The sequence below is a fragment of the Strix aluco genome, chromosome 12, assembly GCF_031877795.1.
Source record: "Strix aluco isolate bStrAlu1 chromosome 12, bStrAlu1.hap1, whole genome shotgun sequence".
In the NCBI taxonomy this organism is placed as follows: domain Eukaryota; kingdom Metazoa; phylum Chordata; class Aves; order Strigiformes; family Strigidae; genus Strix; species Strix aluco.
Window position 1 is genome coordinate 25507906 of NC_133942.1, and position 13874 is coordinate 25521779.

At 35.7% G+C, this 13874-nt stretch overlaps 1 protein-coding gene across 3 annotated transcripts in view; it reads left to right on the top strand.

Annotated features, from left to right (window-relative positions):
* The first annotated feature begins 663 nt into the window (after positions 1-663).
* The window catches only part of UNC13C (unc-13 homolog C), a 164524-nt gene continuing 151313 nt past the window's right edge, over positions 664-13874 (top strand). The window contains exons 1-3 of one of the 3 annotated variants that reach the window (XM_074836988.1): positions 664-1218; positions 9650-9684; positions 10273-13499. In XM_074836988.1, the coding sequence (XP_074693089.1) occupies positions 10532-13499 (2968 nt within the window). In that variant the 5' untranslated portion in view covers positions 664-1218; positions 9650-9684; positions 10273-10531. The remainder of the gene's footprint in view (positions 1219-9649; positions 9685-10272; positions 13500-13874) is intronic. The other 2 variants (XM_074836990.1, XM_074836989.1) reach the window with 2 other exon arrangements.

Below are 13874 nucleotides of genomic sequence, written 5' to 3' on the forward strand. Positions count from 1 at the left end.
CATGTACACATTTTGTGAAACTTTTACATTGAGGTTATGTGTATACTTTGTATGTGGAATGGTTTTATATAGGATCATTCTGGATGTATTTCTGTAGTTCCTCATGTGTCAGAGTTTTAAATATATCTTCAGTATATGTAATGCTGAACATGGCCTTACACTATTTCATCAGTTAACATTTTAAGAAACACCCTTTGTATTCTGTACAGGATAATTTACTCATTGCATGCACAATAATAATCCATTCTCTTATTTGGATCCCAGTAAACAAACGACTGAGTCCTACTGTCTAGGTATTAATGGGGAACATACAAAATACTTTTAATGGAAAACAGACTGATATGCTTCTTATTATCTGGAGCATCCTTAAACAGTCATGGAATTATAATAATTATGAATCTATTTAGCAGATTCATTACTAAAAACCATCAGCTGTTGATGAAAGCAATGCTGAAAGAAATAGCTATACAATTGTTTGGGTCATGTCAGACTGATAAATAAAAGGTTAGGTGAAACATGGCCCTAGCAAGCAACAGACACTATCTCACACTGTTATCCTTGTGGCCACTGATGCACCTGCTAGCTCTCACGATGCACTGCATGTGCTGTTTCTGTGAGCAAGGTTTCTCAATAAGCCTATTTTACTCTCTCTGTGAAGCAGAGGGGCTGCCTTCTACGCAGGAGGGCTGTGGCTATTGCAGCGAATACTGCATTCAGAAGCAGTGACAGGAGAAAACAGCAACGGGTGAAGTTACCAGCACATAAAACACCAGGATGATTACTGTTCTCTCATGTTGATATTGTATTTGAGCATGAGTAGGACGCTGGCTCCCGTTACGCTATTACAGAGGAGAAATAAAGCTGAGCTGCAGAATGAATTAGTAGCTAACAACATGATTACTCTTAGCTGTTAGCACAAGTTGTAGGAGGGGGGAAAAAAAAACAGGAGAGGGAGAAAAAAAAAACCAACGTTTAATGCTGCCTAGGGAATACGGTGGAATTTAGAACAGATACCGTTGCGGACTAACAGCGTGCCTGATTGCACTTGAGTTGAATTACTGAGAAGCAGCCTCATGTTGTATTGTACCATTTTTAAGGCTGAAGGAAGAACAGCAAAATAGTAATGGAGTTGTGTACAGTATTTCTGCATAAATGGAAAATAATATAAAGATGGTGGTATGTAATTTCTATTTTATTTTTAAGAAGAATATAATCCAGGTATGTATCCTCTTTGTATTTTTGTATCTAGTCTACGTACATTTTTCGGTTTCCTTTGTTTCCTTTCCTTATTTTCATTCTGAATGTACCTCCCACTGTTCTAGCTAATGCAATGCATTGATTTGTAACTGATTTGCTTTCTAATGCTATAATGTTGATGAAACTGTCTGAGCTCGTGGACTTAAGAATCAACACTTCATTGAAAAGTGGGGGGTTTATTTTGTAATGTTGGTAAGTTCACAATGTAAGTTGAGTAAGATGGTATGGTATTTGATTTCACAATGAGTTGGAACATTTTAATCAGTATAAAAAGGTAAATAAAATCATTTAGATATATGAATACAGGGGGGAAATATAGTATGTTTTGCTTCTATCTGCCAGTACTTTTTTCCTAGTTCATGATAGGATTAGTAATAAATTGAGCTTTATGGATGCTTGTGTATTTCTGGGTCTTGATTAATCTTCAAGATGAACACCCTGTAGCCTTCTTTTGAAGAGGCAGCTTGCCTAGAATACATGCTTCATTCTGTTCCACAGCTAAACCTATGTGTAAGAATACCCTCTCTCATGTACCTCCCCCAGTCCACAACCTAAGAAACCCCCATAGCTATTTATTACTTTTTTGTCCATCCTTTTAGGCTCAAGGAGATAACATTAGTATTTTGCCTTCTGCAATTGCAGAGGCCAAGTGATAGTAGCTGAAACTAATTTCTTACTATGAGATTGATGGTTCATTTTGCTTTAAGAAGAATTATTATGCAGATATAAAAATCTGACTGTATGTGTTAACCCCCAACTTTCTTTAGGCATCTGGGTCCTATTGCCTTTTTTGTCTTATTAATAATATTTTCTTTCAGCTGACTACTGATTTTATGTAATAAGTTAAATAGAACATAAAGCTATGTGCCCTTAAACTAAGGACACAAATAGTTGTCTTACAGTGGGCATGTCTTGTAAAAAATAGATTTAAAACATTTAAGACATTAAAAATAATTCTCATCTGATTATTCAGTAGTCCTGAAATCTCTTAAAACATTCTGTTGCATTTCTAATTTGAATGCAGCCCAGTTTCAAGTAAGATTTTTTTTTTTTTATAACACGTTGATACAAAAAGGGTTAATATCAGTTCCAGTATCTTAATACTGACGTTAACCCTTGGCTGACAGGAATTCTTGTGCCTTAAAAGCATTCATTGGTATAACATTATTTAATTGTTTTCTGATGTGAAATTAAACTCTGATCATAAAGTTGTACATATTTTTCACAGTCGGTGATATAATCTTGTTTCCTGAACAAAGCTGTTAGTGATTATATAAAATAGATGCCTTTAGTGTAATACACAAATATGATTTGGCAATTGAAAATTTAAGGTTACTTGACATATTTGAGTGTTCTAAAAAACAGTGCTACTTCTTACCATATAAATCAGCATACTGAGAAAAGTGTTGAGAGAATGCTGTTAAGTCTAAAAGCACTAAGAGCAAAAAGTAGTATTTAAGGCTAAACCATCTTTTATTCATCATAAATTACTTTTATAAATGATATTATGATAGAAATTATGCTTAACCATCATCTCAAAGACCTTTAATGTAGAAAGAAGTCATGATGCAATATAAATGAGGGTTTTTTCAGTGGAATTTACACAACCTGAAGAGAGTTGTATAAAGGTTTTCTGTCACTATACCATTTGCTTGATCCTGCAGTGATGTCAGCTCAACATTATCATAATAACTACATATTACTGTGGAAACACTTAGGAAATCACAGGTGAAGTGCTGGGATTCCAGAGTATTATCAAGGAGGAGAAAACTGATAGCTCAGAATATCTCTCAATTCATTGAAGTGTGTCAAGGAGGATTGAAAATTCCAAATTTTCTTTTAACTGTAGTGTTGTGAAAATCTAGGAAGAATGAAGTAGTATACTAGATTGTGTCTTGTGAGACCGTTAAAGTAAAACAGAAGCTCTGAAGCATAAAAATTCTTTGGCATCTAAGAAGGTTCTTGTACAGGTTTTGTTTTTCTCATCTGTGTCATTCAATTAGGTTGATAGCTCTGAAGCAGATTTTCTTACTTTCAGGTGGAAATCTAAGTATCACTCCATAGTTGTCAGTATATTGAAGCGAAGAAAGCAGAGAATTTTTGCTTATAAAATTTTTGCGTCATGTTTAGAATTATGTTTAACATCTTCTATTCTTATCAATGAATGTCATTTCAGATGTTTAGCAAACACAGCTCCTAGCTGTGTGTGCCTACTCATCCTAGTGTATGTTGCTGTCAACAGTAGTTGTAGTGGTTTGTGCTTGTGGCATTTTTCAAATGTAAATGTCACAGATGATTGCTACCATTTATCAAATGAAAGACCTCTTTATCAAAACCTGTCTATTTCATACTTTTGTGTTCTAAAAATTTAAGGGAATTATTAAACTACATTTTAGAAGATATTTTAAACCTCTTTGTGGGGGAAGGATGGAATCCAGAGAGCTTACAAGTAACATTTTGCCCATTTAAATTTGGTGCCTTAATCTAAATATTTCACAGAGAATTTTTGTATGTAGGTAAAAAACAAAGTCACCCCAAAAAACAAACAAACAGAGAAGTCACAGCTCTCTATTATCTCTGTATCTCTGTGTTATATAGAGTGATGTATTGCACACATGGTCACAAACTCCATGGTGGTTTCTGTCCAGAAGAGATCTAATTCAGGGCAGAGAATTGCCCATCCCAAGGCTCAGGCCGGTACAATGAGATGATTAAAATTCTATACCTGGAAGAAAATTGAGGGATTTTTATGTATCTTCTGATGGATTTAGTTGGTTTAAAGTTGCTGAAAAATTTGAAAGGTTATATAGGACTTTGAATGTACACTTAGTATACTGTAAATGTATCTTCTGCATATGTGTTATGCTTCAGTGTAAATTAAATCACTTGGGCTCTCAAGGTATAATGCTCTAAAGAAAACTCCTTATGAAAAACAAAAAGACAAAATTCAGGACAGAGCTGAGATATGGTCAAATGCATGTTGATTCTTTCTATTTTTTAAAGGCATTAAATAGATTCTGATTATTCAGTACTCTGTACAGTAAATCTTTTGTATATTTGTGGTAATCTGACATAATAGCATGCATGTAATAGTCTAACTCATACTTAGAAGCTAATATGCCTGGTACTGACTTAGTAATACAATTATCCCCATATTGTCAGCAAATAACTGTTCCCTCTCCGGGTTTTCCATTGTTTTTGTAGCCTGCATTTAAATAGGAATGGACTATTAAGTGGAATTATCTCCAAATCTTAGCAGCTTTTGAAGTGAGAATGTTGACTGAAAATAAGTTTATGTAGGACAACATACATCATACATACAGCTATAAAAGGAGGGAGAAGGACTCTTGGGTTCACTATTGCCACCTTCTTTATACACTACATTCTCTTCTTTTTCTTCTTTTTCTTTAAAAAGTTGAGGAAATAAATAGAAACAATAAGGAAAAAAAGGTTACTACATTTAGCCAAATAATATTGAAGCTGTGTTCCAAATCATCTGCAGTCTCTTAACCATTGTGTGCATTAATATATTCAAATACACTATACTAAGCTCTCTAAATGGAGCACATTTTAACTTTAGGAATCTGTTCAATAGCTTTTTACATTTAAGTATTAATCTACTATATTTGGCAAATCTCTTCCTTTTATTTTTAGTTCTAGTCAAGGCCATTGTCCTTTAAGGATAATGGCTTCAATATTTTTAATATAAATACCATGCTACACATTTGTTTCTAAAGAAATAAATAGTGTTCTAAATGTCTTCAACAATTTTTAGTAGTTCATCAATAATTGATTGGCAACTTTATCCTCACAGTTGCTGTAACAAGACTTTTCAGAGAAACACAAATGTTACAAATACACATAAAGGTGTGGAGAATAGTGTAACTAAAAAAGTGAGAAAAATTATTGCAGGATAAACGTTTATTTTTTTTCAACTCATGTCTGTCTTCAACAGTAACTGAGGAAAAAAATCTTTGACTGCAAAAAAAATCCTCTTTTCTCACAGTGCCATAGCAGTAGGGGAGCAGTTAAGACTACTTTTCTCTCTAGAACTCATCCTAGCTAGCTGGGAATTTACATTTTCTTCTAAGCAGTCCTGAAGACAATATGCATCTGTACATTAGAGTAGTTTAATTGCAAATAACTGTTAAATCACAGAGTTAAATCACTAATATACAAAGTTCTATATGTGGTTTCTGTTTCAGATGCTGTTCTAAATCACAATGAGCCAAAGTCAGTTTTAAGCATGTGCAGCTTGCATCTGTTGTTATCCTTAAACTCGCTGAAGTTGTATGCTGAAAGAACAAACGAGTCAAGTAACAGCTATGAATGACCAGTCTTGCATTATGACTGTTAAAGTTTTAGATTGGATTCCATAGTGTACGTGATGAGTATACGTGCAAGCTCTTCAGGACAGCAGTATGCCTTGTGGGTTAAAAAAATAAGCAGATTGTAGTCTCTTTAGACTGGGGTTTGAAACAGCAGTTTGGTGGTTAGTTGTATTGGTAACATTCCCCATAAATAGAAAGACAACATGTTTACTGGTGGTTAGATACATTACTAGCAGGATCCGTAAAGAAATATCACCAGATAAATAAGCAGATATAGTGAAGTTTCCAAAGTATATTGATGGACAATAGGAATAGCATTCTAGCCAAAAGGAGAGAGTGCTGATAGCTCTTCATGCTGTCATGTGAATATTGAGGGGGGTGATAGGATAGAGCAGAACTCTGCAGGTGAAGACCTGAGGAACTCCTGGAACAAAGAGTATCCAAAAGAGACAGCAGAACTACTTCCTTGCTGTTGTCCCTGTCTTTGTCAGGGTCTGCAGGCAGCTCATCTGTGTAGATGAGAACCACTTTACCTTGAAAGACTCGCCAGTAACACAGAATAAAAATGGCAGTATTTAAGAATACTAGGAAAATTTAATAATATAAAGGAGCAGATAATTGTTTCAAATTAAGTTCTCCTGAATTAGGTCATCTGAGATTGTCAGTATAATGCTACCGTTATAGCAAACTAGTGAAGCAATCTGGAGTATACGCAGTTATGCTTGTCTAAAGTAAGGTAGCATAGGTTTTGCCCAACAGACAAACACTGATGGTAAGTACAGTTATGTCAGGATAACCTTGTTCCCAGGCGACTATGAGACTAGTGAAAGACCATTCTTGAGAAATCTGTAGATCTGAATTCTAGTTATTCTGTTGTTGATTGCCTAGGTTCTTGGTAGTAAGAGAATCTCTCTTAGCCTTAGTTTCTGAGGCTGCAGAGTGGATTGTTTACATTTTGTTTGTATGTGTGATTAATTAAATTTCTGTGAAGTATTTTGCGTATCACAAATAGATGTTTCTGCCTGTAGCCAGTAGTGACTTTGGCAGGAATACGGAATGGTATTGCTGCAGAAAAAGACGTTTTGGTTTTGTTTTGCTTTCCCCTACTGTCTTGGTGTCATGAATGCACAGCTGCCGTATGCCTTTTTATAGAGGGAGACTGCACTTTAGTCTCATCTTCTTCCCTGTCCCCTTCCAATACACACAGGCCCCTGTAGTTGACTAATAGTGTAAAGGTTAAGCAGGGCTATGGTTCTGCCTGTTTCTTGCTTTTTTGAGGGAACAGTCTGCATCCACAAAGCTACCTCTGAATGGAGAGGGCTGCTGCTCTACAGCTTCATTTACTGGGATCTGAACAGGAGGTCAACAGTGATCTAGCTATTCTTTTTAAATACTGAATTCTTTTTTTAAGATGATTCGATTTTCTTTCTTTATCAAAACAGAATGCTGGATTTGATAAAATAAAAAAAAAAAAAGGAATCTGTAAGGATCTGCTGTTCAGACATGTAACTAAAATACACTGCTTGTATTATTTAAAAAGCTATCATTCTTAACCCAGCCCAATCCGCCCCCCACCTACGTGACACATTAGTTTTATACATGATGCTCGCAACTGACAAGTTTTATTTTGACAATGCTTTGTTGTCAACAGCATCCTTGAAATCAATCCAAATTACCTGTTCACCATCAAGTGGATTGACAAAAGTCTGTATTCAGACTTGCTATGGGTAAGAAGTTGAAGGAAGTGTCATTGTGTTCTTTCTTTACAGAAGGAACCCCTCAACAATTTCTTTTATTTCTTCTCTCACAATCCATAACACTTTCCAGCTTCCTGCTCTATAACCATCTAGCATATAGTCTGTACTTTAGTGCTGAAACATTTCAACTGTATTCCTTATGCTTAGAATGGGTTAGAATGGGTTAACCCATCTGTGTTCAACTTTATCATGTAAATTTATTTAAGCCAATAAACAAGCAGAGTGAAAATAAAAAATGGGGTCATGATGGTTTATTGGGAGAACTGGATAAAACCAGGAAAATCGCTGAATGACATCTTGTAGCTCCTTCAAATAATTGACTTATTCCTATGTGCTTCTCAAAAAACAGTTCCTTATTTCCTAGAGTTTTAACCTACACCAATTTAAAACTGTAAGAACAACCCTATGTGAATCTTTACAAAAATAAATGGATGAGACCTATAATGACTTAAAATTGATTCCATGTGTAGAAATACCATTTTAGAAAATGAGTATTTGACAGAGAAATGGTAGACTGTAAACTGATGAACAGATCATATGACTATATAGCTGCAATGGAATGGAACTCGCATGAGAGAACATAAATCTGCTCCATTTAGCAGATCTTTGTGTGTTTGTAACAACACAGCTTTTAATTTACTATGGCGTTGTCAGAAACTGGGTTCAAATAAATTGAGTTCTGCGTTTGCAGCTATTTATAATCCTTTCAATTATCTCCGATAAAAAGCATGGGTTAGGCATTGGATAAAACATATATATGGCTGGCTATGAGATCAAGATTCTTCTACAGAGAATTAAACCTTATTTAAATTGAATGAAAATGTTCCAGATTCCAATGATAATTTCATTATTTCTTGATGTTTTGTAGGCTGAGCCAGTAAACAAGCCTTCTAGCTCGTTTATACATTGTTGGTTTGAAGGCTGTTCAATGAGAAGAATGTCCAAGTCATCTGAATGAAGTTTCTGTAAGAGGGCACTTAAAAAGCTGTGGTTGTGTGGGCAGAGAAGGCAGGCAGTCACACTTCAAATCTTGTTAAATAAATGGTTACAGATACTCAGTGTAAGAGCTGAATGGTAACAAGTGTTTCTACGTCTAGAAACATGCCTTTGATATTGAAAAGTGTCCCAGGATGGTTCCTTCCTCTACTTCATAATATGTGAAAACAAGGCAGCCTTGGCTCTAGCAAGAGCTTTGTAATATTCTGAGATGCCATTTGCATGCCTTGAAAATTGCATGCAGTCTCATTGAGCATTCTTTTGCTTGCAAACATTGCTTGCTCTTAATTCACTCTCAACACTCTGACTTCAGGCATAAGCCTGGAAGTAAAAGAAGTCACAAGAGCTATGCTGAAGCATATGTGTTAAAAATATGATTAATGTTCCACAAATATTTCACCTTTTATAAAATAATAGGCAGCAACTTTGAGAAGGATGAAGAACGTTGCCTATTCTTGTTCTGCTTGCTCTTAGGCTGCATCCCAATTTTGTTATAAGTGGAAAAGAAAAGTCTGTTTACATCCTCTGTTCCAGGATGCCAGAAGCCAACCAGGTTTTTACCAGCTTTGCTTGGGCTCTATTCAGCATAGTGGATTTTCCTGATGCAGTATGAATCAGTAGTTAGTGTTTATTATTGATCATAACAGGAGTATAATAGTAAGGTCGGTGAAGACAAACTCTGTAATGAAAAGACCAGGTTTCGAGGTGTGTGAGCAGACCGTATTTTTTCACACAGTGCCATGCTGTTTGCAGACAAAGAGGACAGTTCATGTCCTTTATTCCTCTCAAGACACCACAGAGCAAATTTTAACCCTTCATATACCCTGTAGCTAAATCAACTTCTTATTCTGCCAAAGAATTTTTAGCTGGTTTAGAAACAGAACTTGTCATTTTAAGAACTACTTCTTTGTTGGATTTTTTGAGCTATTTGACTTGGTTTTATTCTGCAGCTATGAGACTGAGGTGAATGATATGCTGTATAAAAAAGTACATTTATATGTTTAAAATGCATTGACTGCATATCTATGGAATACAAGCTTTTGTTTTATGGAATAGAATCTTCCAGGTACCCCATGAAATCTTTTCTTACTCTTCCATATTTTAGATCAAATTGTTTTCCTGTTGTAATGGAAGCTGGCTTTGTCCTGAGACTTATAAATAATATTTGTTTCTTTCTCTTCCTTTCACTTTGTGTAGGGTGGTTTTGTTGTTTTTTTTTTTTTTCTGTGACCAGAACAATGTAAAACTTAGTAACCTGGATGAGAATGTCCATCAGTTGTCATTACGATCTTCTGTTGTTTTCTGTAGGTCTTTTTTCTTCTTAAAGAAGAGAAACCAAGAAGGTATGCCCACTTTAAGTCCTGGCTTACCGTACCATGTGTTACAGTCTGGTATAAAAAAAAAAAAAAAGCACCTATTTCTCAAACCATAGTCATGTGCATGATTCAATCTTAAGATAAAACAGTACTTCATTGATACAATACTGATTTGTTGTGCAAAATCCTACCTTGCTCTGAAAGATGAACTGAGAGAGACCTTTCTGCTTCTGTTTTACTAGCTAGTAACAATTTGTTCCCCTGTCATTTTTTTGACCACTGCAGTATATCATATGGATCTAAATTGAAATGTCATTACTCTGGAAAAAAGCGGACAGCATTAATACCAAATATCTCGGTTAAAGTCAGGGAATTAAACGGGACAAAGAAGCCTGTAAATAAGTGTATCTTATTCATTTATGTTAAAAATAGTTGCCTAGAGCTGCTTTCAACTTCAATTGTTCATGGAAAATTCTACTCGGACAATTAAGGGGAAAGCATAAATAAATACTTAACTCCTCTGTGTTTCTATTGTAACCCAGTTAAAACAACATCAATATTATTGAATAATAAGTTTGTTTGGCAGCCATTGTAATGTCATTCCCTCCTTTTTAGACACTTCAAGAAGCCATGCGCAACAGAGTGAGATTTTGCAAGACATACAAAACTCCTTCAGGATTTGGTTTCCAACAAGCAGATGTGTGATTTTTTTTTTTTTTTTAATTTTTTTTTCTGTCAATGATACCAGAGCATCAGCAGTTTATATATCTATAGTCTCTGATGAAACATATGCTGATGATCCTGTTGGAGATACAAATACTTGTCAGGATCAAAAATTGTGTTTTGTGGAAACAGCTTAATATAATTACACTCCATGGTTTCTGCCCTTTTAAAGAGCCTGATCTCCTCTTACATATATAAGATTTGCAAAGGAATGTTTACAAAGAAATCGGGAAATAATACAAAAAGGAAAGAGAGTTGTCAGAGCAAAAAGGAACAAGACTTAACTCAGATTGGACAAACAAAGAATCCAAAATTTTCAAATACTTTAAAAAGCACTGTTAAAAAGATTGCCAAGTGCCCATCTGCTCGCAACTTATCAACTGAAGAAGAGGAAAGTAATAGAGAATTTTCACTTTCTCCAACATTCAGTTACAGAGTTGCTATTGCCAATGGACTGCAAAAGCATATTTTTGTAACAAAAAATAGTAATAATGAAGATATAGTTCAAGATCTGTCTTCAAATGATAGTTCATATTCTGAGTCATTAAGTGAAGTAAAAAGTAATAGCAAGAAAAACGAATACTTATCACACACAATGCCTGTGAGACGCAACAGAAAAAGCTTAAGCAGCCTTGCACCATCTGATGGAAGCTCAGATGGAGAACGCACTTTACACACACTGAAGCTGGGAGCTTTACGAAAACTAAGGAAATGGAAGAAGAGCCAAGAATGTGTCTCGTCAGACTCAGAACTAAGTACATGGAAGAAAACATGGGGCTTAAGAAGTAAATCTCTGGACAGAACTGGCCGTCACCAGAAATCAAATACTCTTGAACCTGGCTTTAGTTCGACAGGTTGTATTAGTCAAACCCATGATGTTATGGAAATGATCTTTAAAGAGCTTCAGGGAATAAGTCAAATTGAAACAGAACTCTCTGAATTAAGAGGGCATGTTAATGCTCTGAAACAATCAATTGATGAAATTTCTAGTAGTGTAGAAGTTGTACAAAATGAAATTGAACAATTGCGAACTGGATTTGTACAGTCCAGAAGAGAAACTCGGGACATACATGACTACATTAAGCAGATAGGCCATCCAGGAAACAAAGCAAGTCTTAGATTTCTAAATGTGCCTGAAGAGAGGCTTGAAAAAACTGAAAGCATAGTTTACAAGATACTAATAGATAAAATGGGGTTCTCAGAGGCACAAAGCACTATTAAAATTGAGTTTGCCCAAAGACTGGGGCAACAAAGAGACTGTCCAAATGCAAAGCCAAGGCCCATTCTTGTTTACTTTGAGTCATCACAGCAGAGAGATTTGATTTTAAAAAAGTCATATAAGCTTAAGGGAACTGGCATTGGGATTTCTACAGATATATTTTCCCATGACATAAAAGACAAAAGAGAAAGAGGACTACCTTCCTCTCAGACATATGAGAGTATGGATATGAAGCTTTTAACTGTAGAGGCAAAAACTAAAATACATGACTGGGAGTCACCTGACAGCGATAAAGATTTGGAATCAGATATAAATAAGAACAGTTATGCAAAGATATCTAAATCAGCACTTCAAATAAAAACAAGCACTACAAAGGGGAGTATCGAGTCCCCAGATACTAAAGACCTTAACAGAACTGCTGACATTAGCACCTATTCAAATAGAAGAAATTATGGCAATCAGTCACCAGAGTTTGACACCGTGGAAAAACAGTCGAAGACCTATTATTCAGACATGACTCCTCTATGGCATTTACAGAATGACTTTGCAACACCGAAGCTTAGCCGTTCAGAGTCAGATTTCTCAAAACTGTGTCAGTCTTACTCTGAGGATTTTTCTGAAAATCAGTATTTTTGCAGAACAAATGGCAGTTCACTATTGTCTTCCTCTGATCGAGAACTTTGGCAGCGCAGGCAAGACGATTCTACAGACTGGTATGGCAGTTCCCAGGAACAGGCGGTTGTCCAAGATATGCAACAGTATCCAGAGCAAAATGAAGTGGAGAATACAGAAACCATTGATAGTGGAGTAAGCAATGGAATAATATGTGCATCTGGAGACAGAAGCCACTATAGTGATTCTCAGCTTTCTTTGCATGATGATCTTTCCCCATGGAAAGACTGGAATCAGTTGGAACAAGGGGCAGATTTGGGCCTAGACTCATCCGCACAGGAAGTTTTTGTGTATGATATGAGCAGCCCTTCAGATCAACAGACAGATTTTGGAAAGTGCCAAAGTTCTGATTTCCAGTATGATACTGAAAGCTACGATTTTACCCTTGATGGTACTTCTCCATCATGTCCAGGACTTGATAGCGAATCACAAAGTCAGTGGACCGGTCAATATGATGATTATCAGGAAACAAATTCTCTTTCCCCTTATCAGAATCAAAACAGATTGCCTATGATGTACCGAAGCCAGAGTGAACTACCAAGCGATGACTCAGAAGAAACAGCCCCTAAATCATGGCATAGCCGATTAAGCATAGACCTTTCTGATAAGACTTTCAGCTTTCCTAAATTTGGATCTACACTTCAACGCGCTAAATCAGCTTTAGAAGTAGTCTGGAATAAAAGTACACAGAGTTTAAGTGGGTATGAAGACAGTGGTTCATCTTTCATGGGAAGGTTTAGAACTTTATCTCAGTCTACTGCAAATGAATCGAGTACAACGCTCGATTCTGATGTTTATGCTGAACCTTATTGCTACAAAGCAGAGTATGAGGAAGACTTAATTGAACCACATGGTGAGAATGAAACAGACTATGTAGAAGTAATGGAACAAGTCCTCGCTAAACTAGAAAATAGAACTAATAGTAGTGAAACTAGTGAGCAGGTCCAAGAATGTGAATTGGGGCAGCCTTTGTATGAAACTTCATATGCAATACTACCAGAGGAGCAATATGCCACACAGTTGGACAGTGTGGTCAGTGAAGAGATATTGGAAGTTGAAACTGACATGGCTGCTGACATGGAAGTAAGGGAAGATGAAAATCAGAACATCCCGGAGATGCTTACTGAAACTCCAAAGAAAAAAAGAATTCGACCATCATTTAAAGAAGCTGCTTTAAAAGCATACAAGAAACAAATGAGCGATTTGGAGGAGAAGATCCTTGCTGGAGGTAATAGTATTTTATTATTGTCTTTTAAGTAAAACATTGTTCTTACTAGATTGGACATTAGCTTCTGTATGGTACCTGATCCTGCTTCCATTGGATTTGGTGAGAAAAATTCTGCTATGTCTGCTTTTGTTCATACTATGAAATAGTCCCATGGATGTCAAAAGGCTAAAATATTACCAGTTTGTTTTGAAGGAATTTTCTGAATGTTTAGTCAAACATGTTTGTAAGCATTTGTATTGCTTTAAATTTCAGCAACTTGAAAATTAAATTTCACAAGATTTAAATCTTATAAAAAGAACTAAACAGTACGTGGTTCTTGGTTTTCTTAGAGCTTTATAAATGTATTCACAGGAGTAATCCAGAGCGTTCAGATAT